The sequence below is a fragment of the Elephas maximus genome, chromosome 5, assembly GCF_024166365.1.
Source record: "Elephas maximus indicus isolate mEleMax1 chromosome 5, mEleMax1 primary haplotype, whole genome shotgun sequence".
NCBI lineage: Eukaryota > Metazoa > Chordata > Mammalia > Proboscidea > Elephantidae > Elephas > Elephas maximus.
The window spans coordinates 52,515,735-52,543,525 of record NC_064823.1 but is presented as its reverse complement, the minus strand read 5'-3'; the positions used below and the strand labels follow the sequence as shown (position 1 = coordinate 52,543,525).

General features: G+C 37.8%; 1 protein-coding gene across 1 annotated transcript in view; it reads right to left on the bottom strand.

Moving 5' to 3' along the window:
• Window positions 1–27,552, bottom strand: part of EMCN (endomucin) — a 139,907-nt gene extending 112,355 nt beyond the window's left edge. Inside the window, exon 1 of the mRNA XM_049885633.1 lies at window positions 27,308–27,552. Within this exon, the coding sequence (XP_049741590.1) occupies window positions 27,308–27,503 (196 nt within the window). The 5' untranslated portion in view covers window positions 27,504–27,552. The remainder of the gene's footprint in view (window positions 1–27,307) is intronic.
• Between the last annotated feature and the right edge of the window lie 239 nt (window positions 27,553–27,791).

Genomic DNA, 27,791 nt, shown 5'->3' with positions numbered 1-27,791 from the left:
AATATGTGAGTTTTTTTCCAAATATCTGGAATCTTCAAAACCTTGTATTTATTCTAGATATCATTTTAAATACAATTATCACCTGCTAAAAATAAAAGAGTAAAAAATTAGGTTGAATTTATTTTTTTTATATGATTTAGTGTTGAAATTACAGATCAAAATAAAAATTCTAGGTTTAAATTTGCTTGCACATCATTATCCTTTATACTTAATTACTCCATGTAAACATATTTCTTCTCTTTTGGGACCTCAGTAGTTCTTGAATGCTGGATAGATTTGGCTTTGTGATTTTTTTTTTTTCTTTCCTGACACAGGGTCATTTTAAAATCTGAGAATAACTCATGGAACGCTTCCTGCCTTCATGGTGTTTTTCTGATTTCTAGTGAGACTCTGTAACATTTGAGAGCATTACTCTTCATATTCTCCTGGGGAATAAAGGTTGCAGTGAAATGTTGTTTGTTAAGTTCAGAATAGTCATTTACCAACTATCAAAGCATCCTAAAAACTTTCCCCCATTTTAGCAGCCTCCTAGTGAGAAAAAAGATCTGGTAAAAGGAAATGCCAGGTTCGGCTGTAGCAGCCTTCTAAGGTTTAACGTTCAGAAAAATGCCTCCAAAAAGTCATTCTCTCCTGTACCACATTCATGATTTTTTCATATCCCTTACTCTATCAGCTATTACTTCCTTATTGTTTTTATACTTTTTAAAATTAAACTCATGTTTTAAAAAGAGTTTTTTTTTTTTTATTACCACAGAAGGAAAAGAGCATCAGTGGTTATTAATAAAAGTCACCATAAAAATAAATGTTATGAGGAAAGCCATTCTATTCTAGATAGATACTGTCATGGATTAAATTTGTGTCTCCCCAAAATATGTGTCAACTTGGTTAGGCCATGATTCCCAGTATTGTGTGCTTGTCCACCATTTTGTCATCTCGATTTCCCTACGTGTTGTAAATCCTAATACTATGATGTAATGAGATGGATTAGTAGCAGTTATATTGATGAGATCTACAAAATTAGATAGTGTCTTAAGCCAATCTTTGGATATAAAAGAAAGAAGTGAGCAGAGAGACCTTATACCACCAAGAATGAAGAATAGGAGTGCGTGTCCTTTGGACCCAGGGTAACTGCACTGAGAAGCACCTCAAACAAGGGAAGACTGATGACAAGGACCTTCCTCCAGAGCCAAGAAGAGGAAGCCTTCCCCTGGAGCTGCTGTCCTGAGTTTGGACTTGTAGCCTACTAGACTATGAGAGATCAATTTCTCTTTGTTGAAGCCATCCACTTGTGATATTTCTGTTACAGTAGCATTAAATGACTAAGACAGATACCACTGACTGAAATAATTACAGGATGAATCCTACCCTCTGTGTTGAAAAGAAAAAAATTACTGAGTGTTATGGTATGGTAAACGTATTGTACTGGGAAAATTTACTGCCAAAGACCTCTTTAAAGTGTTGAAAAGCAAGATATTACTCTGATGACAAAGGTTCCCCTGACCCAAGCCATGGTCTTTTCAATCATCTCATCTGCATGGGAAACCAGGACAATGAAAAAAGAAGATTGAAGAAGAATTGACACATTTGACTGCAGTGTTGGCAAGGAATATTGAATATACCGTGGACTGCCAGAAGAATGAGCAAATCAGTTTTGGAGGAAGTATATCCCGAATGGTCCTTAGAAGCATGTTGCTTACTTGGGACACACCATCAGGAAAGACCAATTGCTAGAAAAGGGTATGATGTTTAGTAGAGAGTCAGTGAAAACGAGGGAACTCCTCCATGTGATGGATGGGCACAATAGCGACAATAATGGACTCAAATATACCAACAATTGTGAGAATGGCACAGGACCAGACTTAAGGTCCCCATGAGTATAAACTAAGTAGACGGCAACTAATAACAACCACCAACCAAAAAGAAAAAAAAAATCGTTTGCCGTCAAGTCAATTCCAACTCATAGTGACCCTATAGGACACGGCGGAACTGCCCTTAGCTAAGGCTTCCAGCGAGTGCCTGGTGTATTCAAACTGCCAACCTTTTGGTTAGCAGCTGTAGCTCTCAACCCCTAAGACACCAGGGTTTCCAGCAAGATATGGTAAAGACATACCAAAAAACCCGTTGCTGTCGAGTCGATTCCGACTCATAGCTACCCTGTAGGACAGGGTAGAAGTGCCCCATAGAGTTTCCAGTGAGTGCCTGGCGGATTCGAACTGCCAACTTTTTGGTTAGGAGTGGTAGCTCTTGACCACCACGCCACCAGGGTTTCCTGGTAAAGACATAAGAACAAGAAATGTATACTTTCTTTCTGAGATAAACAGGAGCATAACAGAGATTTGAGTTAATGCTGTTTAATTCCATGACAATATATACCTAAAATTAGCTCATGGACCATCAGTTGTACCTTATTACATGAAGGCTTTGAAGGCCACCAAATCAATCATAAAGTTCACCGTAATGCAATAAATTACAGCTTCTCCAGATGGTCAAAGTCAAAGGAGCCCAAAGGTAAGCAAAATCTTTTCTTTTTGAATGTTTAGACAGCATTTTTGGGGACAGCATTTTTAGGGACTGATTATACAAGTAAAAAGTAAGCTGTAAAAAAAAAAAAAAAAAAACCTTTAGCCGTGGAGTCAATTCTAGCTCGTAGAGACCCTAAAGGACAGAGGAGAACTGCCCCATAGGGTTTCCAAGGAGCAGCTGGTGGATTCAAACTGTTGACCTTCTAGTTAGCAGCCTGAGCTCTAACTAGGTAATAACCATTTAGTCTCTCAAATTCTTATGTGAGGAAAATACTGTATATCTATATCTATATATCTCCATATCTACACATAAGAGCCAGGGTGGTGTAAACAATTTGCAGTTGGCTGCTATCAGAAAGGTTGGTGGTTCCAACCCACTTAGTGGCTTTCAAGAAGAAAAGGACTGACAATCTGCTTCTGTAAAGGTTGTTGTTTTTGTTGTTAGGTGCCATCAATTTGGTTCCGACTCACAGTGACCCTATGCACAACAGAATGAAACACTGCCTGGTCCTGAGCCACCCTTAAAATCGTTATTATGCTTGAGCCCATTATTGCAGCCACTGTGTCAATCCACCTTGTTGAGGGTCTTCCTCTTTTCCGTTGGCCCTTTACTTTACCAAGCATGATATGTCCTTCTCCAGGGACTGATCCCTCCCGACAACATTTTGAGTGCCTTCCCCCAGGGGGCTCATCTTCTATATCAGACAATGTTCCACTGCTCTTCATAAGGTTTTCACCGGCTAATTCTTTTCAGAAGTAGATTGCCAGGTCCTTCTTCCTACTTGGTCTTAGTCTGGAAGCTCAGCTGAAACCTGTCCTCTATGGGAAACCCTACTGGTAGCTGAATACCGGTGGTGTAGCTTCTAGCATCACAGCAACATGCAAGCCCCCACAGTAGGACAAACTGACAGATAACATGGGGATCTGTAAAGATTACAGCCAAGAAAACCCTATGGAACTATGTAACATATGGGGTTGCCATGAGTTGGGGACCAAATTGATGGCCGCTAACAACAGCAACAACATGTACATTTATAATATCTCTACGTCTATCAAAGGCACTGGGTTTTATTTTATGTCTATCTATCCCTACCAATATCTATATATGGAAGGAGCTGTAGGACCAGGAATAAACTAGCTAGACTTAAGCAAGGCTTTAGATTTTTGCCTCATAGACATAACCATCGACAAACTAGATTAAACCATAAACCAGTAATTATTTTCCTAATATTCAAAGAACATAGCTACATGGATAAAATAACTCTCACGTAGACACATCAAGAAATTCAGATGATAATTTTAAGCAAAATTCCTCAGTAAAACATATGTGCAATAAAGTAACATGATACCTTCCGTAATTCGAGTATATAAGTTTTTAGTGATTTATAATGGAATACTCTGGTTCAGTTCCTAGCCAGTGTACCTCATGTGCAGCAACACCTGTCTGTCATTGGAGGCTTATATGTTGCTATGATGCTGAACAGGTTTTAGTGGAGCTTCCCAACTAAGAAAACTAGGGAGAAAGACCTGGCAATGTACTTCCAAAAATCAGCCAATGAAACCCTTATGGATCACAACTGTCTGGTCCACAACCCATGATGGGGATGTCATCGGACAGGGCAGCATTTCGTTTCATCATGCATGGGATTGCCATGAGTCTGGAGCCAACTCAAAAGCGGCTAACAACAACAATAACAACATGATGGAATAAAATAGAACATTCTGTATTAATTATAAAATTCATTGTTATTATTATTGCTATAGTATTGCAATAAAATGTTAAAGCATCATTCTGATTCTATCAGCAGTAGTTCTTTAATGGTAAATTTAAGCTCTAAACTTCAAGAACTTAATAGGCAAGATATATTTTTGGCTTAATGAAGCAACTAGAAAATGGATCAATTAAATAAATTCAGACAGTACTAATCGAGCACTTACTTTTGATGTAGCTTAAGAAAAAAGAATTTCTCCTTCAGTCTAGAAAAATTCCCTTGGTACAAGGTGTTCTTCTACTTCATGTCACGTGAATGTCAAATATGTGTCAAAAATTAGAATGTATTACAAGTTTTAGTTGATGGAGTTTATATTAGCTATTTATTATTGCATAACAAATTATCCCTAAACATGTATCTTAAGACAACAATTAATTACTTATTAAGGTCCCTGGGTGACACAAACGGTTTGTGCTCAGCTCCCACACAAAGTCACCTTGAAAGAAAGGCCTGGAAATCTCCTTCCAGCTGTGAAAACTCTACTCTGTAAAACATGGGATCATCATGAGTCAGAATCAACTCTACAGGCAGCTGGTTTTGTTTTGTTTTATTTTGATTTTTAGTACTTAGTGAAGGATTGGCGGTTCAAATCTACCCAGTAGCTCTGTGGAAGAAAGGCCCAGTGATCACAGTTTCTTTGGGGCAGTAATTTGAGAGTGGCTTTGACCAGTCCTGGTTTGGGGGTCTGTTATGAGACAGCAGTGAGGTGTCAATTACGGTACAGGTACAGTCAGCTGAAGGCTTGATGGGGTGGAGAATCCATTTACAAGGTGGCTCACTCACTCTGCTGGTAAGTTGGTGCTGGCTATTGGTGGAAAGCCTCAGTTTTTCTTCATTTGGATCTCTCCAAAAGGCCACACTATGATGGTTGGCTTCCCCCAAAGAGAGCAATTCAGATCCAAGTGGAAGCCATAATGCCTTTCACTACCTAGCCTCACACAATGCCACTTCCACCGTACTCTGTTGGTCATACAGTAGCTTTGGATGGGAAGGGGTCACTCATAGGCATGAATACCAGAAGTCAAGACACACTGGAGATCATCTTGGAGATTAGTTATCAAAATACTTATAATTTGTTGGATTGATTTCAAGGACAGGGATCATTATATTAAAAAAATCTTGGTATCCTAGAGGGAACTTCAGTGTTTTATTGATAACCTTAATCTATTCACAGCAATTCTCCATTGCTCTTCCGACAGATAAGTTGGTGACCTTGCTATCCCTTAAATATGGCATATTTTTTATTTTCTGCTCTGTAGCTTTCTTCATGTTTTTCCTCCCACTTTTTTTTTATTTAATAAAACCACAGAGAACACAGAAAATTTTTTCTTTAAAGCTCAACTCAAGTTGTACCTTCTGCATGAAGTCTTGTTTATTAATTCCATCTACGACTACTATGCTCTCGCTAGAACTCCTATACATGCAATTCTTCAACCATACAACTGAACTCTTGATGAGTCATTTTCATTCATCTAACAGACATTAACGGAATGCCTACTATGTATGAGAGCTGTGCAAGGTGACAGCATAAAAAAATTATTATTTTTCTTATTAACTCAAGAAATTAATTTATATTCATGGCATTAGTATCATAATTAATATATGTTTTGGAAGCATGCTCTTTGAGATGTTAAATATAAGTTTTCTTTAATGTACAAGTGTATATTTTGTGTGCAGAAAATATTTTTCAGTGGCTAATTAGGCTTTGGAAGTTAATTTTTTTTTTTTAAATCGCAGACTAAAAACTGATTTTTAAATTTGTATGCTTAATTCACTAATGTTATTGTGTTGATTAAAATAGCAAATTCAGCACTTAGGTCAACATTTAATCCTATTTGTATATTTTGTTAATTAAACTCCCTTAAACATTTAAAATTCTATTTTTGTAATGAGAATAGGTAACATATACTACTTTGCTTACTTTTTAGGGTTTTGTAGAGATGAAGAGATAATATATGTAAAAGCACTTTGTAAACTCAATTCACAAATATGACATTATTGTTATTGAGCTATAAAGTCAGTTACCATACGGAAATGATTTTTAGAGAATGAAGCACAAAACTGGATATGTTTTGCATGGGAGACTTCTGACCCTAAATAAGTAGTTAGAGTGAATGAGAAACTGAAATTCAGGAGAATAGCAACATGAGATTGAGAGGAAATCAATAATAACTAAATTGAAGTTTAAAAGTACATAGTATACCTTCCCTATTCATAGGGGATTTGTTGTAGGGAGTGTGGAAATAGAGAATCCACAAATAGTGTATGACTAATGGCAGTAGAGATTTACATGCTAAAAAGGAGTATTGCCACAAAATGCTTCAGAAGGCTACTGATGTTTCTCTTCATAGTTTTCTTGATATTTAAGATTTTCTGATTAAATATGTGCAGCCTCTGTTAAATAGTGATCACTTTTAAGGCCTTGAAGAGTCATCATCTCTACCCAAGGAAGGCTGCTTATTTCCTGTTAACAGATCCCTGCTTCAACTTTAAGTTTCTTAAGATTTTTTTAATCTTGCATTTTATTAATTTCCCCTCAGATTTTGTGACAATTTTAAAGGATCATAGAAAAGTTTAAAAAATATAAATATATATATATGATGAATAATTCTTAAGTAAGCTCTAGAGTAATCCTGACCCAAATGAAGAAATAGAATATTACCAAGAGTACAGAAGCTCCTTTGGAATGTTCTATGAATTACATCCTTTTCTCACAACTACAGACGGAGCCACTAACCTGACTTTTCTGGTAATCATTTCCAGCTTTTCTTTACTGATCTGCACATACCTCTAAATATAATATAGTTTATATTTGATTCTTTTAAACTTTATGTAAATGGAAACCTATTCTATGTATTATTTTTGTGTTTGATCAATACCATAATTTAAGATTTTTCATTTTATTGATTACAGCTATAGCATGTTGTCATTATTGTATGAAGTTCCACATTAAATGAATAAGCCATGATATACTTATTTACTTTGCAATTGATGGACATTTCAGGTGTAACTAATTTTGAGTTATTATAAAAAATGCTGCTATGAACAATACATTACTTCTTGCACAAAAGAAAAAAACCCATGTAAGTCCGCAGAACTTTTTTTTTTTTTTCCAAGTGTGTAGTTTTCTCTGTATATTCTAGATGAGTTTTCTTTTGTCAGCTATATATATGGCAAATCTCTTCTTTCATCCTGTGGTTTGCCTTTCACACTTGCTACGGTGTCTTTTGATAAATAGAGTCGTTAATGCTAAAATCAGATTATCCATCTTTTCTTCATGATGAAAGCTTTTTGTGTCTTTAAGAAATATTTTCCTAGAATAAGGTCATAAAGCTATTCTTATATTTTGGAAGTTTAAAAAATTTACCTTTTACATTTAGGTCAGTAGTTCATCTGAAATTGACCTGATTTTGAGGTCTTAGCTAAAAACTCACATTCCCCTCCTTCCTGAGCAGTTTTGCTAAGCCTACATGCCAACTACTTCCCTTATTAGGCTCTCATACTCCTGGGCTACAACACACATACCCATATGCCATATGGTTGAAGTAAAAACCATTCCCAACTTTACCATCTTGACCCTTTGTGATGGTTAATTTCATGAGTCAGGTTGGCTAGGCTATGGTGTCCTGTTGTTTGGTTAAACATATATACATGTTGCTGTGAAAGTATTTTGTTGATGTGATTTGATTAATGAGTTGATTCTAAGTAAACAGAATGGCTCAGTAATGTGACTGGGCCTCATTCTTTCCGTTGCAGGCCTTAAGAGCAGAAACTGAATTTTCTAAGAGGAGAAGAATTTTGCCTCAAGACTATAGCATAGATAACCTGCCAGAGTTTTCTTGCCAGCCCTCACAGTCACATGCATTTCCTTAATCTAAATCTCTTTCTCCCTGTCTGCTGCTTATTTGTCTGTCTGCTGTTTGTCTGTCTATCTCTGCCTCTCTGTTAATATATATGTGTATATTTACATATATTAGATTTATATATAATATATAGATTTATACACACATACACACACCCTTCCCTTCAGAAAGGTTTTAATTTACTTCTTCCAGTCACCTGGGGACATTATCTGTTTGGGTCCATTTAAATCTAAACCCAAAAAAAAACCCAAAGCTGCTATAAATTTGAAAGAGGGCTAGTTTATTTTTAGTTCACTCTTAACACTGAAGTGCTCTTAGGATACCAGTCTAAAGCAAGCGTATATGTTTGTTGTGCGTACATGTGTATATGTTGTTATGTAGTATGCACTGTGTGGGTTGTATGTATACATGTATGTGTGTTACATGTGGTGTACGTGTGTATGTCTGCTGTGTATACGTATGCGGTGTGTATATGTGTGTGTTGTTATGTTGTGTGCCTACATGTGTGGCTTGAGTGTGTTGCGTGTATTTTTTTTTATGTGTGCTGTAATTCTGTTTGTTTGGGAAGGAAGTTGACAGACTTCTCACCTTGAATAAGCCTTGTTCTGAGTTCTGTGTTCTTCATACCATAAGGCTGCTACCACTACATCTCAGGTCTTCAGCTCTGACTTCCAGATGGACAAATACTAAACTTTAATCTCTAAAATCTCATTCTATTTAGCCAGATAGTTTTCTTCTAAGAAGATGTTTTTTATATTTCACTCAGAGTTTTAGTTGGTCTCAGAAAAAGGGTTGGTGCAAGATAGTTAGCCCAGTATATGAGCATTAATGTTTTAACCAGGTATCAACATATGTGAAATTGCAAGGTGATGGGCCAAATAACCATATGAAAATTTTCAAATTAAAATCTAAAACATGTTGTATGGACTCTTGAAGCCCTTTATGGACTCCATAATATAAAAAGAATCAGAGTGTGGAGAGAGACATATATAAATATTATTTGAAAGGAAGCAGCTTTTGCAGAATACTGTCTTGAGTGTCATTCCCACTTCCCCCAACCCTGAGACAAAAGGATTGCCCACTCTCTCAATTCACAGCTAGCTTAATGTGTGATTCCTACAAGTTGAAAGCATTGTGACCTGGGATCTGACTCCTACCTATGAAATCCAAAGAATGAAGGATGGCTGTCTAGCTGTATTGGTATAGGGCCAGGTTGTGTTGTTATTTTAAGAACAAGCCCATCCTGCCAGAGACTGTTAGAATAAGAGATATGTGACTCTTTCCTATGAACCAGACATGAGCTCTGTAGGGGAAAGAGAAGGAGAGAGAGAGTGGGCTCAGAGTTGCCTTGAGTCCTGTTCCTTAGAGTTGCCTGGAGAGCTTAGGACTCTAGAATTAAGCAGCTCTGTATTAGCACAGGAGTAATGGTACTTTGGAAGGAGTAACACGTGGATTCCCAGAATAGAGATATGTCCTCATGGGCCAAGGAACTGCAGGAGAAAGAGGTCCAAAATACACCTTTGAGCACCCCATGAAAATGCATCATTCAGCAGTTGGCTTTAACCGTCTTTCAGACTGGGAGCACAGTTTAGGTAGCCAGATCAAGTAACACCCCTCATTCCACTTTCCCAACCCTCCCACACTCTCTTCCCAATATGCAGAGATCAGAAAGGGACTGGGGAGGGAAAAGGGAATCAGAGAAATAGAGAAACTGTAAAGAAACCACCTGTGTAGAATTCCATTCCCATCATTGGCATGAGCTACTGGAAAGGAGAGGAGTTCCTATTAATATTTTGGATTTTATATTCTAATTATAGATTGATACACTCTTTGCAAATTTAGTTGTCCAGAGAACTGTCCATTTCCTCAGAGTGAGTAGAAATGCCATGGGCCTCCAATATTTTCATGAAGGGCAGGAAGTTTACCACTACCAAATAAATTTTAAAGAGGTGGTAGGAAACAAAATCAAAGGATTTTAACCACATTCTATGATTTGTGGATTCCATGTTCTTTAAAGTCATTTAAGTCTTATGCTTTCTTAAGATGATAAAAGAATAGTAATCAGCACTTAATTATTTATAACTGCATTTTAATAAAAGCATTTTGTTTATGAAAAGTGGGAAAATTTGATGGCTAGAATATATCTTTAAAACTCTGAGATTGAGAGGACAAATTTAATCACTAGTAGGAAACATCCCCAGCTCTCTGTCCTGTCACAAGAATTACAACTCAACATAAAGAAAAAAAAAATCTTCGCAACTAGACCAATAAGCAACATCATGATAAATGAAGAACAGATTGAGGTTGTCAAGGATTTCTTTTTCTTGGATCCACAATCAACGCCCATGGAAGCAGCAGTCAAGAATCAAATGATGCATTGCACTGGGCAAATCTGCTGCAAAAAAACGCCTTTAAAGTGTTCAAAAACAAAGACGTCACTTTAAGGACTAAAGTGTGCCTGGCCCAAGCCTTGGTGTTTTCAATTACCTCGTATGTATGCGAAAGCTGAACAGTGAAAAAGGAAGACGAAGAAGAATTAGTGCCTTTGAATCATGGTATTGGTGAAAAATATTGAATATGCCACAGACTGCCAAAAGAACAAACAAATCTGTCTTGGAACAAGTACAGCCAGAACTCTCCTTAGAAGCAAGGATGGCAAGACTTCATGTGACATTCTTTAGACACGTTATCAGGAGGGATCAGTACCTGGAGAAGGACATCATTCTTGGTAAGTAGAGGGTCAATGAAAAAAGGAAGATCCTCAATGAGATGGACTGGCACAGTAGCTCCAACAATGGACTCAAGCATAGCAATGATTGTGAAGATGGTGCAGGACAGGGAAGTATTTAATTCTGTTGTACACAGGGTCTCTGTGAGTCGAAGCTGACTTGATGGCACCTAACAATAATAACTGATCTTTCACAGTTCGTGGAACCACTGCAAACATGGTAGCATCTTTGCAAGTTGCATGCCTAATGCTTAGATAAAACCCTACTGTTTCTATCAGGTAGGCCAAGGGATTAAACACTGATGTCCACAGAGGCCGGGCAGAGAGATAAATAAGAGAATTTGGCCGGGTATAATAACTGGTTGAGATTAGTCATCTCCAACTTATGGAGACCTTGTATATGTCATAGTAGAACTGTGCTCCATAAGGTTTTCAATGGTTAATTTTTTGGAAGTAGATCACCACACCTTTCTTCCAAGGCACCTTTGAGAGGACTAGAACCTCTAACTTTTTGTTAGCTGCTGAGCACGCTAACTGTTTGCACCATGCAGGCACTCTCTGAGCATGGTGTAAGTGCACATAAACTAATAGAAGAGAGGGCACACCCCAATTTAAGGGGACACTACTACTCAGGCTAGCTGAGTGCTTCCATGAGGTAACACAAGACCCAGCGTTGCAAGAAAACCTAAAAATATGTTTTTCTCTTTCATTCTTTCTTCACTGCTGCTGTTGTTTTGCTGTTGAAATGCTCTTATTTTTCAATATTTGCATAAGGTTATAAACTACTGTGTAGATCAAGGTACACAATCCTGTCAGTTATATTTCAGGGGTTGCTAGTTTGTGAATCTTGAAAAGAATCTGCTGAATTCTTTCTGCAATTTATACCAATTTATTAAGCAATGACAGGATAATGAAGCAGTCTGAAGAAACTTGTCTGTCATTTTCCAATACCAGAAGTTCTGCATTTATCTAGCCCATATTCATAATATCACAGCTTCTCCATCTCTTCTCGTGCTCATAAGAGATTTATTAAATGTTAGGCATTGTTTAGTCCTTCACACCTTCTCAAACTCTGGCTGGTTCTTAACAGTTCCCTGACAACCAGGAATATTTGTGTCTTTATTATCAAGTACATCCTGACCCTGCTAGAAACTTTGGTGGGAATATTGTGGCTGTTTGATTAAAGATGGCTAATTTTCTGGAGTTAGCCTATAGGACAGAAGCCTAGGGTCTTTCAATGTTAATGAGAGCAGGAGAGAGGTTATTAGTTGGACTGAAAATAATCAATAAATTTTATAATGAGTAAGGGTGAAGCATATCTCTATATGAGGAGATGGTCAAATGAAGTTGTAAATTAGGCTTATGAGCCTAGGGAGATTTTTGTGCTTCAAATAACATTTGTCTTGGCTGCTATGAGTTGGAATCAACTTGACAGCAATGGGTTTTGGCCAAATCTGGTTTCAAAAAAATAGATTACACTGAATTAATACCAAATATTTCCTTGAAAGCACTGGACCCTAGCACCTTTCTCAGAAGCAAACCCCTCTGGTTATCTTGGGAATTGAGGGCAGTGAAAAGAACTCAGATGACTAATCTGTAAATCTGAGTCTAGTTCATGGTCTCTTGGAGAGTGTCAACCCACCACTATATAAAAATTATCCAGGGTAAGTATTGGAAACAGCTTTTTGGGCTTTACTAAAAGGGTCACTCACGGTCACCGGGGGTAAAGATTATGAAAATATGTTTTTGACAGACATCAGAGGTGATTCTTATGAATATTAAATTTTGAGGGATACTGGTTTGAGCCACAAAGTGTCCTTGGGCTGCTATTTCCTCCTCTGATAATTGATACAAATAACACCAGCCCCTCCCAGTCCCCTGGGCAATAAGAAGGATCAAATGAGATAACTGATCAAATGAAAGTGCTTTGAAAATGTGCAGTGCTCTAGAAATTGAATGAATGGAGGGAAAAAGGACAGGCAAGAACTTTAATGGGAAAAAAAAGGGTTCTACCGGGTACCATCCCTGTAAGAGTAGTCAGAAGGCCTATGAGAAATTCTCTTCCCAAATTGCTAGAGCATTTAGCAAGTCTCTCAATTTCGCCGCCCCGCCTTCTCATTCTTGATCTTCCCCCACCCCATACTTCTTTGAGAGGCTCTTGCTCTCCTTCTCCAAACTCCTTTTATTTTTTTTAATCTCTTTTAACCTTCCTCTCAGTCTTTTTTTGGATGCCAGTGGGTTTCTCTCTCTCTCTCATTAGACCTTTTTTCTGCTACCCACCTCCCCCAAATCTCTCCAATTTACATGTAAATAATACCACATGGAAAATGGAAAAAAAAAAGTCTCTTGTTGGTGTGTACCTTTATACTCTGAGAAATGTCTCTCATGGCAGAGAAGTGACCTTTTCCATGAGAAGCAGGCATTTTCCAACAGCCCCATCTGAAAATCCCCAAAGGAAATCAGTGTTTGGAATAGAATTGGACATCTTGTTCCAGAGTGAGCAATCTAGGAATAACAGGATGAAAGGCAGGCAGGATAACTTGAGTCCAAATGTACAGAAATTGTTTGTTACAGTAAGAAGATAGAATTGTAGATGTGGAAGAAAACTTCAAAATCATTTAATCAAACCATGCCCAATTTATAGATGAGGAAATTAAAGGCTTGAGAGGTGAGAAAATTTGCTTGAATCAGTCACACTTTATGCTTGCTGACCCTGGTAACAAAAACCAAGGGCTCCTTACTCAAGACAGTACACTTTCTGCCAGGGCAGCTGAGCCAGCTTGTGATGCTAGTCAGAGGCTCAATAAGGAAAAAAACATATTGCAAAAATGTATTTATTTTTGGTGTTAAAATGCACTTTCTTTTTTTGGTGAATAATGTATATGCTGAGAAGGTTTTGTGTCTTAACCTGACAACGTAGGTTACTCCCATGTCAACTACCCAAACGACAGGTCCCCAAAGGACAAAGGACATTATTAACTGACCAACAGAATTTTAAAAACCTGGGAACAACTGAATTATCTAAGGCCTTTGCTTCCGAACAGGAACAATTGCTCAACATATTGAAATAAGACATCAGAGATGAAGTAATCAATGTGTGTTTAAAACTGAACTTCCATAATTTCTAGTTTTATTCCAGTGTATGTGGGAGCTAATCTGATCTAATTGGGTCAAGATACACATGAATGATATATAGAAATAGAAACCTTTAATTTTTCCTTGTGAGCAAGACACGAGGGTGATTTAACACTTTCATTCAGATAAGCATGCTTCCAGTGTGAGTGTGATTTGGATTAAAAAAAAAAAAAAGGCAGGTATTTTCTGCTCTTCATACAACGATAATAGAACAAGTCAACTTCATAAAGCAAATCAAATTAGTTCATCCAGCCTAGAGAGCATCCCAAAATAACAATCACAGATTCTCTATTACACAGGCCAAAGATAAAAATAGATAATTGCCCCATAAGTTGCTGAAAATAAATCCAGGAATGCCTTAGGTACTTCCAACTTTGCTGACATTTGAGGAAATACAGTTCTTCAAATTAAAGCAAGGGCTAGTAATTTAGCATCACTTATGTGCACAACTCATAGCGACCCTATGGGACAGAGTAGAACTGCACCATAGAGTTTCCAAGGAGTGCCTGGCAGATTCGAAATGCCGACCTATTGGTTATCAGCCATAGCACTTAATCACTATGCCACCAGGGTTTCCAATAGGGTTGCTATAAGTTGGAATCGACTCGACGGCAGTGGGTAGTGGGTTTTATGTGCACAAAGATATGCTAGGTCCTGGGAAAACAAAGATCAATAAGGCATTGTCCTTGCTCTCAAGAGGTTTATATTCAGTTAGGTTGTAATGGATCCTAACAACAGGTGTCTAAGTGGTTGGTAGCATGATCGTTTTTCATTCTTCTACTCTGTAAGCCTATAGAGTTTTAAGCTTTAATTGGCATAAAATTTGTACCCAACAAATGAGGCTGTCAGAAAACGAAAAGGATAGAAGAAATTCATTACAAGCTCATTGATTCATATTGTTTAATTATCCTAGCCCCAATAAAGTGAGCCCTGGTAGCACAGTGGTTAAATGCTCAGCTGCTAACCAAAAGGCTGGCGGTTTGAACCCACCAGCCCCTGTTCGGGAGAAAGATGTGGCAATCTGCTTCTGTAAAGATTATAGCCTTGGAAATCCTATGGGGCAATTCTACTCTGTCCTATAGGGTCACTATGAGTTGAAATCAACTGGATGGCAACAGGTTTTTTGGGTTAATCTCAATAATGTAATTACTATTAATAAATCTTTAAATTAGTTAATTTTATGCATTTGAAAAATGAGTCTACCTTTTAAAACTGGGTTTGTAGGAAAACGGAGATAGTTGAGGAATGTTTCATTGTTGGTCAGCAGAATTGCCACAATGGCTTTGACCTGACCAGTGCAGCGGTGGGGGGGGGGCTCCACACCCCGGGGAGAGTGCCCAAGAGCTGAGCATTTATTCCCTGACGCTAGCTCGTCACCCTAGGAGGGCAACCTCACAGTTCATACCACAAAAAAAAGCATATCTTTTCCCACTTCACTTAAAAATAACCTCAATGTGTGATACAAATAGTTTTGCTGTGTGTGTTTTTCATGTGTGATTTTTAATAAATCAAGCATTGTTTTAATATATGGTGATTTGGAGGTGCAGGCGGCCATGAAAAATATGTAAAGGTACTATGGCTCAAAGAGAAATGATGGAATGGCAATTAAAAGGCCCAGAGAGTAAGGAAGAGTTCTCAGACTTATTAAATATCTACCTATTTGTCTACGGATTCTATACATTAAATATTAGTTTGTATATTTTTAACTGATATTTTAATAGTAATTTATGATTTATCCATCACTTAAAAGAGGTTTTCTTATTTTTGTGTAATGCCAGTAAAACATCAACAAGTATTTATTTTCTCATTTTTAGGAAAAGAAACTGAGTCTAAGAACGATTTAGTGTCTTGGTCAGTTTCGGCATACCCATAAGCCAGACACAAACTCATTTCTTACAGTAAGGCTAAACATTCCTTCCACTAACCTATTCTGCCCTCCTGATTAGGAAATGCTCAAAACTTTGTGACAGGTAGTAAAATTGGAGAATGTTAACTAGCCTCAGACTAAAAAATTAGAATTCTCAATAAATACCATCATAAATTTGCTTATTGATTTGAATAATTAATTTACACAAGAGAATTAAATAACTTACAAATTTGAAAGGCATTCAAGGTAATGCACCATTCTGCATACAGATCAAATTGTACCTGTATATACTGTGATTAAAAATATAAGTTGGGAAATTATCTTTCTACTATTCTATGACAATTCTAGTACAAAAAATTTTCATGTGTTTTTTTTTTCTTTTTTACATTGTGAGAATAAACATTATTATTATTTAAATGTGTAAGAGCGAATCCTGGGTTAGAATCAATTTGGAAAGAAATCATTCTGTTTAAGGGACAGGATAGAATAAACTATAGGACTATGGGTTCAAAAGCAGGAAAATTTATATAGAATTTACATATTACCTCATGTGATTCTCCCAGCATCCCTATGAGGTAGACTATACTCCACCCCATTTTACAGCTGAGAAAGCTGAAGGTTAAGTAACTTGCTCAAGTTCACACAACTAGTAAGAAGCAGAGCTAGAATTTTAATCCAGACAGTCTGGCTCTAGAAGAATTATAAATGTGACATGAAGTGATTAAAGCTCTCATAGTTATTTCCTCTTTGCTTTTTTCTTCTCCTCTAAGTTCCATATTGCCTGCACTGACATTTATTTATATTATAGCTAATCCTCCCCCTCCTTTTTTTCTTCCACCAACATAACAATGGATAAGTAGGCAAATGCGTACATCTCCTTCCAGCCCATCTCCTAAGAATTAATTGAATCCAGGATATTAAAAGGATTGCCATGACTGAGTAGGAAGTTGTCCATGGCACTGTGGTCTTAGTTGGTGGTTTAGAGGTACTGGTGTTCTGTGAGAAGTAGCAAGTGTTTTGTCTTTTACCCTTATTGTATTCAGTCAAAATAGGCTCAACATACTGTAGTTTCACTACATTGGAAGGGAGGATTTGTTTTGTACTAGAAGGTAGCAAGCTGTAGGGGAAGGGTTTGAAGAACAGCCTTTGGTTTGATTTTAAGCCACAACACCTTAATAACCTTACAACACTTTAGTAGCCTCTGTTTCCTAGTAACAATAAAAAAGCTGGCCTTGAAGTGCTGTGATAGAAATAATGTGTTTAAAGTGCCTGGCACAAGAAATGGTACATATAAGTGGATGTTGCAAAAATACTTCTTTGGGTTAATTGTAAACTCCATCCTCTGATCTTAGACAAAACCAATACAGGTTTAGGTCAGACTGTGACTGGTTTAAACACATTAAAAAGCAGCCCACATTTCAGATGAGCAGTACACTAAGAGTAAAATCAATGACATTGGTATTTTTTACTATTAATCTCACAATATAATTCATTACTGACACTATGCAAACAGGCAAACGACTTTCTTAGTGAGGTCAGAGTCAACATAGCACTTTAGACAGGTGTACCATGTCATCCCTCTGCAGCAAAGACCTGAAAAACTAAATAAAAGCAGATATAAATGTCAATCCTGGAACCCTAAGCATCAAATGAAGGGATAAAGAAATAGATCAAACATCATATGGAAGAAGAAACTGAAGGAAAACAGAGAACAAGGGGAGATACAGAGTAGGGGTCATCTACTAACTAACATGGCACAGTATCGCCATCTTGGAGCAGAGCCATCAATGACCCAAGACAGGGAGTATGGGGAGGCAACTTCATGGAGCTCCCAACAGAAGTCAGGGCACAAGCCCTATATCCCATCTCTACCCCTTCCTGCCTACGATGCTGTGCCTTGGCTAGAGAGACATTGGCCTGACTAACATACGTCCACCCTGCTTCCACCCACTGGCTCCTTCCATGCTGTTTTTTTCTCCGTTACTCCCTTTTCTTTCTCCCTCCCACCTGACCCAGTATGCTACCTTTACCCCTTCCCCCTGGGCCATGATACACCTCTGCAGGTAGGGAGCTACCAGCCCACTGCCAGCCTGGGTACCTCACCACCGACTAGTTCCCACCATGTCATTTTTTTCCCTTTACTCTTTTTCTTTCTCCATCCCACCTAGCCCCATACATCACCTCTACCCCTTCCTGTCAGGCCCACTGCAGGTAGAGAGCTACTGGTTTGCCGCCAGCCCAGGTCCCCCCTATGCCCCCAACTACTGGCTCCCACCTTGCCACTTTATTTTTTATTTTTTCCTTTCCCTCCTCTTCTTTCTCCCTCCCATACAGCCCTGTAGGCTATCTCCACCCATATCTGCTGGGCAATGCCATGCTGCCTTGGCCAGAGAGGCACTGGCCCACTGCCACCCTGGGTCCATCCTGTCCCCACCCAATGGCTCCTGCTGCACCATTTTTTCTTTATTTTCCCCTTTCTACATCTTCTTTCTCTCTCCCACCTAGCCCTGTTTGCCGCCTCTACTCATTCCCACTAAGCCTTTCCAAACCACCTCAGGTAGAGACCTATCAGCCCACGGTTGACCTAGGTCCCACCTGCCCCCACCCACCCCCATCCACCTCCACCTGTCAGCCTACACCATGCCATTTTTATTTAATTAAATTTATTTATTTATATTTCTTTCCCTTCCACCTACTCCCATAAGCTACACCCCACCCTTCTTGTTGAGCCATGCCACACCATTACAGCTAGAAAGCCACCTATCCACCACTTTCTACCTCCACTACCCCCTTCCCATGGGTCCCCAGGACCTCCCTGCCCCCCACCAGCAGTTATGCCCTTTTACTTACTTTTCTTTCTATCTCTTTTCTTTTCTTTGTACCCCCACATAGCCCCATAGTACAAACTCCTTTCCTTCTGGCTTTCACCATGCCACTCAGACCACTGCCTCACTAGGCCCACTCTCTGCCCTGCTGCTCCCACCACTCAATCAGATGCTGAATGGAGGGAAGTGAACCAATATCATTCCCCATACAAGAACACTACCTATCGGACAAGAGGCTGTGAACACTCCCGCACCCCTGGACCAATATCAGAAGGCAGACAGCACCCACTCAGTCTGCCCTCAGCCACATCACCAAACCAGTGTACAGCCAAGTTGGCTTACCATGCCTGGTACTGCTCTGCCTACCTGGACAAGGTGGTGAGAGCTATCATGCCCAGGATAAGCAAGCAGCAAAGCACACCCAGACTGCCTACCCTGACATATCAAAACAAAATAAAGAAGCATGATGAAACAAACATACAATGAATAAAGAAAATAATATCTTAATGTCTCAGAGACAGCAGACAATATCAAAACATAGAAAAACAGGACAAGGTGGCTAAAACAAGTGACCAAAATAAAGAATCAAATGACTTTCTGGTAGAAGAAAAGGGAGTGTTACCACCAGATATGGAATTAAAAAAAAATTAATATGTAGGACTTTCCAAGAGATTAGGAAAGAGGCCAAGGAAAACAGAGACAAAACCAATGAAAACATAGCCAAAATTAAGGAAAACACTGGCAAAACAATAGAATTAAGGAAAATAATATAAGAACAGAACATCAAAATAAATAATTATTTATTTATTGTTTATAAATAAATAATTAGAAATCATGCAAAAACAGCAACTAGAAATCCAAAAGATAAATAACAAAATTTCAGAAATTGACAACTCAATACAAGGTCTTAGGAGCAAATTTGAAGCAATGGAAGACAGGATTGATGAGACTGAAGACAAATCCAGGGACGCCTCTTTGAGAAAAAATCAGAAAAAAGAATAAAGAAAATCTAAGAATTATGTGGGACACAATTAAGAGCAAAAATTTGTGCATGATCAGTATTCCAGAAAAGGGTGGGGTGGAGAGGAAACAAAGAACAGAAAACTTCCCAAATATCAAGAAAGATGAAAAGCTGACCACCCAAGAAGCTCAACGAACCTGACGTAGGAGAGATTCCAAAAGAAAGTCACCAAGACATATCATAATCACACTTGCCAAAACCAAAGACAAAGAAAGAATTCTGAGAGCAGCTTGAGAGAAGGAAAATCACTTACAAAGGAAAACAATAAGACTAAACTCTGATTACTCGGCAGAAACTATGCAGGCAAGAAGGCAATGGGATGACATATATAAAACCTCAAAAGATAAAAACTGCCAACCAAGAATAATATACCCTGCAAAACTCTCTCTGAATTAAAAAAAAAAAAATTAAAAAGGCAAAATTAGGATATTTCCAAATAAACAGAAATTAAAGGAATTTGTAAAAACCAAACCAAATTTAAAAGCAATATTAAAGGAAGCCCTTCAGTTAGAGAACCAACAACATCAGAAACAACCAGAGTCTAGGACACAGGAAAGCATCGACTAGATACCCACCTAAGAAAATAATTCCAGTTATTTTAATAAACTGGAGTTCTTTATTAATAATAATAATAAAACTTAAAAAGGGAAACAAAGACTTCAGTCTGTAAATGACAACAATGTCAGAACAATAAAAGGGAGAATAAATGGTGTAGGTATAGAACTTTCAAATGAAGAGGAAGTCAAGGTGATATCAAGCAATAAAAGACTAGTTCAAACTTAGGAATATAGGGGTAGATTTCAAGTTAATCAGAAAGTAAGTTAACAAACCTACTCATCAGAATAAAAAAGAAGAAAAACATAAAGACTCAATAAACACAAAATTTTTAAAAACAAAAGAAAAGAAAATCCATAAAAAAAGGAACTCAGCACAGGGAAGTAACAGGAACAAAGAAAACAGCATCAAAAAAAAAAAAAAAAAACCTGCAAAAATATGACAGCAATAAACTTATACCTATAGATTATCACACTGAATGTAAATGGCTTAAATGCACCCATAAAGAGACAGAGAGTGGCAGGATAGGTTAAAAAAAAAAAAATACATGACCCATCAATATACAATCTACAAGAGAACACTTTCTTTAGACACAAAGAAATAAATATATTAAAAATCAGTGGATGGAAAAAAAGTATATCAAGCAAAGAGTAACAAAAAAAAGGGTAGGAGTGGCAATACTAATTTCAGATAAAATAGGCTTTAAGGCAAAATTAGCCATAAAAGACAAGGAAGGACATTAAATAATGACTAAAGGGACAATCAATCATGAGAACATAACCGTGATAAATATCTACACACCCAATGACAAGGCTCCAAAATACATGAAACAAACTCTAACAGCACCGAAAAGAGAAATCGACACTTCCACAATAATAATAGGAGACTTCAACACACTACTCTGGGTAAAAGACAGAACATCTAGAAAGAAACTCAAAATAGATATAGAAGATTTAAAGGCCAAAATCAACCAACTTGACCTCATAGACATATACAGAACACTCCTCCCAACAGCAGCAAAGTATATATTCTTTTCCAATGCACATGGAACACTCTCTAGAACAGACCAAATTTTAAGCAGCAAAACAACCCTTGATAAAATCCAAAACATTGAAATAATACAAAGTATTTCCTCTGATCACAAAGTCATTAAAGTAAAAGTCATAAACAGGAAGAGCAAGGCCTGGGGGAAAAATGGAAACCAAATAGCATTTTGATTAAAAACAACTGGGTAATAGAAGACATAAAGAGGGAATGAAAAAAAAAATCCTAGCATTAAATGAAAATGATACCATCTCACCCCAATATAACTGGCACTAATCAATCAATCAATAATTGGAGACTATGGCCCCCCAGACACCTTCCTCAGAACTGAAGCCACTCCCCAAGTCCACCTTTCAGCCAAAGATTAAAAAAAAAGTTTTTTTTAAATCTTTCAGCCAAAGATTAGACAGTCCTATTACAGGTATAAAACAAACAGTGACACTCAGGAGGAATGTGATTATTAGTTCAGTCGTGTATACAAGACCAAACGGGCAACACCTGCCCAAAAGCAAATACGAGAAGACAGGAAGTTACAGGAAAACTTGATGAATAGACATGGAGAACACAGGGTGGAAAGCGAAAGGGAGAGAGCGCCGACACATTGCGAGGATTGCAACTCATGCCACAAAACAATTTGTGTATAAATCTTTTGAATGAAAAACCAATTTGTGCTGTAAACTTTCACCTAAAACACAATGAAATAAAAAAAAAGACTGTCTTAGAATACGACCCACTTAGAACATTATATCTAGCTTATTCAACAATAAAATATTGTTTAGCTTATTCTACAAAAGACTGATCAAAACTTTTTAGATCTTTCAGAAAAGAAGAAAATTCGTGATCATTAATTAGGATCTCAAAGAAACTGTAACTAATCTATATCTAGATATACATTATCGACCAAACCAAAACTTTCCTCTCAAAAACAAAATAAATAAATTTTGGATACCTCCAGGAATGCAGAGCCTGAGGCAGGGGTTTGTGTGCAGATTGTTTATAAAGGGAAGCGATCTCAGGGAAAGGAGTAAAGAATTGAACACAGTGAAATTGGAACAGGAATAGGGGGACAGAGCATTATTCACTAGTTCCATCCCCCTTTGGTCAAAACTATCTCATAGGGTATTACAGGCAGCCCCAGGGTTATGAATGAGATCTATTCCTACTCCATCTTTAAGTCAAATTGTATGTAAGTCAAAACAGGTGCATACGGTTCTTATTTAGCCTTACTTTAGTGCAGGAAAGGAGCCTTGGTGGTGCAATGGTTAAAATGATCTACAGCTAACCTAAAGTTCGGCAGTTCAAAACCACCAGCGGCTCTGTGGGAGAAAGATATGGCAGTCTACTTCTGTAGAGGTTTACAGCCTCAGAAACCCTATGGGGTCACTATGAGTCAGAATTGACTCGATGGCAATGGGTTGGTTTGGTTAGTGCAAGAAAGGAGTCCTGGTGGCACAGTGGTTAAGAGCTCAGCGGCTAACCAAAAGGTTGTCCATTCGAATCCACCAGCCAGTGGCTCCTTGGGAACCCTATGGAGCAGTCCTACTCTGTCCTATAAATGTTGCTATGAGTCAGAACTGACTCAATGGCAATGGGTTTGGGTTTTGGTTTAGTGCAAGAAAAGGCCTTTTCAATGATTTAAAAGCTGTACATGCAGCAATTGAAGGCGATTGCAATGAAGAATTTGTTTTGAGTAGGGCTGGTTCAATCGTTTCAAAGTGAGGGCAAATTTCCATAGTATTAAAGGGCAAGTATGAGTTGTCTGTAAGCTGAAGGTTTGTAACCCGGGGTTTGCCTGTATAATGCTCCTTCTCTTCTAACTCAGGCATGCAAGAGTGCCAGATGGGTTTCTGCAGGTGAAACACATGTTGTTATCAGAATAGCACCAAACAGAAAACAAGAGACATGCATTCAGGTAATGCAAGGTGCTATCAGGTTACACCTGTGCTTAGCTAGTTGCCACAGTGATGGCTGGAGCAGATAGGGCCAGAGAGGACGTAGGGAGTGGCACAAGAGGTGTCCAATACTCATATGGTAACTGCTTCTCTTTAGGGACCAGTTATGATGATCTCTCTTGTTATATCATTCTACAGGTTATAAAACCTCTACTCAAGTTTAGAGAACTACTTTTCTTATGGTTGCCTGAAATGGGACTGTGTCTTCTCAATGAATTGACACCACTGTTGTATCCTGTGTTGATGTTGCCATTGTGTGCAACAGTACAAAAAAGATCTTGTTAGCTAACTAAAAATGCATCTTCTAACACCCAGCCAGGATTATTATCCTAATACAGTAGAACTGTAATGACCTATAGGAGTTCAGCAGCAGGAGCATTTACTTAGAGTAAATTACTTAGAGTAAATTCCTTTTTGACAGTCAATGTCCAGAAGTGCACATCTTAAATTATTCTCAAAGATGAAGAAGTTGAAAAGTGATTACTAAGAAAAAAAGCATACAAGTAATTTACATTAGATAACTATTCACAAATTGGGACATTTACTTGGAGCTTAAAATCTAACAAAAAAAAAAATTTTTTTTTTTTTAAATCTAACTTCACCAAAGAAAAGGAAAAGATGGGCAACTAGTTAAACAGTAAGTTAAAAACTTTTTGAAATCTTCAAATGTTCATCTTTTTTGTCTCACTTATCTTATCTGAATAATTACGATCAACAAAATAAAATTGCCAGAGAATTTGTTGGTGAAACTCATGTTATGAATCTCCTGAAAATATAAATCCTAGAATGATGACTTCTACTTTTAGGTAGAGATGATTTAAAAATGAATAGTGAAGAAAGAATTCTAAACAAATGCATTGGGCCCTGAATACCAAGCCTTTTCTGACGTCCTCACACCCAAAACGAAGCTAGTTGTGAATTCTACATTTTACACTTTATTTCCTTCCAAGGGTATACGATATAAACAAACTTATAATTACTTGGCTCGTTCTTCCTCGGCCACCACCTCAAGGCTGAGTCTTATCGATCTCTGTAAACCTACAGCATTTAGTATAGTCTGCCCTATAGTGTATTCAATCATTTTTTTTTCGTGAAATTGAATGTTCAATTACTAATGCATGAATTCCTCCAAGCAATTAAATTCTTCTTCAGATACCAATACAATAGGGTTTGTGCCTGCCTGCAAATGCCTAAAATATTTTAATCTTTCTTAAACTTGTGTAAAGTTCAAAAAGCAAATTTTAAATACCTCTTTAATCTAACTTCTCTCAAAATCCATCTATCTAAACTTAAAAGCCAGAGGAAAACACTGTAGGGGTCTGTTCAGTTTTAAATACAATTTAGAAAACTTTAGAAAAGAATGATGGTTCCTTTTTTTGGAATCTCCCATACATATTTCAATAGAAGAGTTTTCCAAATTTGAGATTGTAAAATATTATACCGCCTACCAAGTAATTTTTTTTTACCAAGTAATAGAAAGACACTCACTGCCATGTGGACAGATTTCCTTTATTTTCAGAAAGAGCACAGAGGATTATACTATATTTATTTAAACCTGAGACTGACAAAAATGTCAGAAAGAAAAGGAAAATAGTCAATTTTTCTAAAAGATCATTATTTAGAGATGAGTTGTTATGCAAAAAGAAGCATGGATCTGCTTGACAACTTATGAATTTAATGTGGATGAAACACCTCCCTCCTCATCCCCAGTAATCAACTCTGCCGATGAAATATGTTAGCCTTCTGAGTTTGGGGAACATGTTAAACTGTGAAATCAATGTGTTTCCAGTAAGGGGTGTGGTGCGGGGGTTTAGGGGAAGAACTTAATAAATCAGTTTAGGAAATGCTTCATTTCCTGTGCCCAGTCTTGGAAGGAAAACAAAACAGGCGGAGCCAGGTGCAACAAAATCATATATGTGGATGGAAAAATCTCTTCCAATTCCTTCTAGGCACCACTCAGATGGTCAATTTCTGTTCCTGAGCAATTGTTTCTTTTACTAAGATAAATCAGGTAGTTTTTGCAGATACTTCCCTTACTTTAACAAACAGGCTTGTTAGGAGAGATTGACTTATTATGTTACAGTTGTCTCTGCTCAAATGGGAAGTTATCTTCTGTGGCTTAATAACTCATTAGAAAGCAGACACTGTTAACAGAAAGGTAGGGATCATTACCAGTGAGCTACAACAGGCTGGTATTTTCCCAAAATGACCCTAATGGAAAAATTTGCCTGGTCATCTCCGGGCTGTTCTTCGCCTTCACGTTTTCCTTATGGACAAGTTTTGCAGGCTGCTTCTATTGATCCTTTCTTGCTTTCAGAGGACGTGTTATCCATTTAGAGTTTAACAATGCCAGAAAGTGGTGTACTCACTGATGCCTGCAGAGCTGGACTGAGGAGCAGCCTACCTCAGACTTTCAGAATTTGTACTGACCCGACACATGTTAGTGAGCAGTGTTTTCATAGCAATGGGATCCCTGTCCATTTTTCCTGTGCATACTGAAGAGTTACTTACAAGCTAGTGCATTGATTTCAGTGATATTTCATAAATATTCTTTATTTTTTAAGTATCTGATTCTTAGGAACTTGTCTACATTAAATTTTATGGCCTTGATAACTGCTGCAACTTAATCCAGGAGACACCAAGATGTACTGTCAGCAGCTGTATGTGATTTTGAAGTGTCTGGGAACTGATCTTAAATCTACGTAGATGCTGAGGAATTACTGATGAATGTCGTTCAGGGAGGAGTGTGCTTATTTTCCCTGACATCATCACTGGAAATAGGAATTTCCTAGCCAGCAAACTTTGGAAAAGAACACAAGCAAAATAAAATTAGAACAGAGGTTTTTTTCCCCTGCAGACCTTCACCGTCAGAATAATATTTTTCCCTAACTAGTTTCTTTTATGATAGTTTGTACCTTGGCTTAAAAAAACCAGTTGCTGTTGAGTGGATTCCTACTAGAGACGACCCCATGTGCTTCAGAGTAGAACTGTGCTCCATAGGGGTTTCAAAACTAGATTGCCAGGCCTTTTCTCTGAGTTGCCTCTGAATGGCCTTGAACTTCCAACCTTTCGGTTAGCACTAGCAACACTCAGGGACTTTGCTTTGGTTTTAACACCTATTAAATCTTTCTCGTATTAAAATTACATGCTGATCTGTCCCAATAGTATACTTATTGCCCTGGACAAAGATTATGTCTCACTCATTTTTGTATTCTTGCTCTGCTAGGTAGGTACCTGATAAAAAAAAAAGGAGCCTAATAAATATTGAATACATTTAATTGCTTATTATGAACTCACTCATAAAGAATTAGGAGTTAAATGTGTAATCTTTTCTTGAAACTGTCATTGATATAGTCAGGATAGTGTAGATATATATATGCCCTTTACCTGAGTTTCTTAACCTGTGTAAATGGTTTTTGTGTCTATGAACTCCCTGAAATGTTATGCTAAATATTGTATGTGTGTAAGTAAATATTGCATATTTCTGGGGCAAAAGTCCATAAACCTTCATTAAATGATTCTTTCCCTTTTCTTCTCTCTCCCCCTTAAAGTATTAAGATTCATTTCCTTGGATAGCTATACCCAACTTCTCAATCTATCAGCTGAAAAATAGTCAGGACAAATTTAGGCCAGTCTCTGCAGCGCAATATTTCCAATTATAGCCTTTCATACATAGATGACAATCTCTATTTTGTGGACTTAATGTTTGAAGAGGCATGCTGGGAAATAGTACATTTTTTAACCAGCATTCTTTCTCCAGATTTCTAGTCTCTAAAAAGGTCATTGTACTTTTATGATGCCATCAAACACACTTAGCAGCCATTTTTCCCTTCAGTGAAAACAAACATCCTCTCCGTGGAGCCTTCCCCATGCACTCCTAGTCAACACCCACACTCTCAAACTCAGCAAATGAATTGTTGCATCTAAGTATCAGCGGGAGCTTCTTGAAAGTAAACTAATGCTAAGAGCCCCCTACTTGTCATTTCTGATCCACAAAGCCAGAGGAATAAGAGAAAAGGGTACCTGCTTTGTTTCCAATGTAGCGAAGGCTGAACAGAAGCAGACAAAGAATGGGCCCTAGTAGCAGTTTCATGGTGCCTGTGGACCAGTCCCAGTGGCTGCTCTCTCCAGAGTCAGGTAGGGAGAACTCACTCCGAGCCAGGCAGAGCCTTAGTAGCAAATGGAAAAGGTGCGTTAAATCTGAGCAGTCACTGCCCATTCCTGCTTATTTTGGGTGTTCTGATAAAGAACGGGAGGAAATACACGTACTCCCTTTGGGAGGTCAGCAGAGAGGAGATTTATTGTTCCAGTCCCTTACAGGAACTCTTTTTTTATTTTTTTTTCTCTTCCTCTGGCAGCCACTTGTGTTTTTGTTGCTACATTATTTTGTTCTTCTTCAACGAAGAGGTCAGGATAGGTTTTGCCCAGAAACAGATCTTTCTTGAGAATGGATCATATAGCTTTCTAACTTTTGTTTTGAAAGTGTGTTTTGGAGTAGCTATAAAGG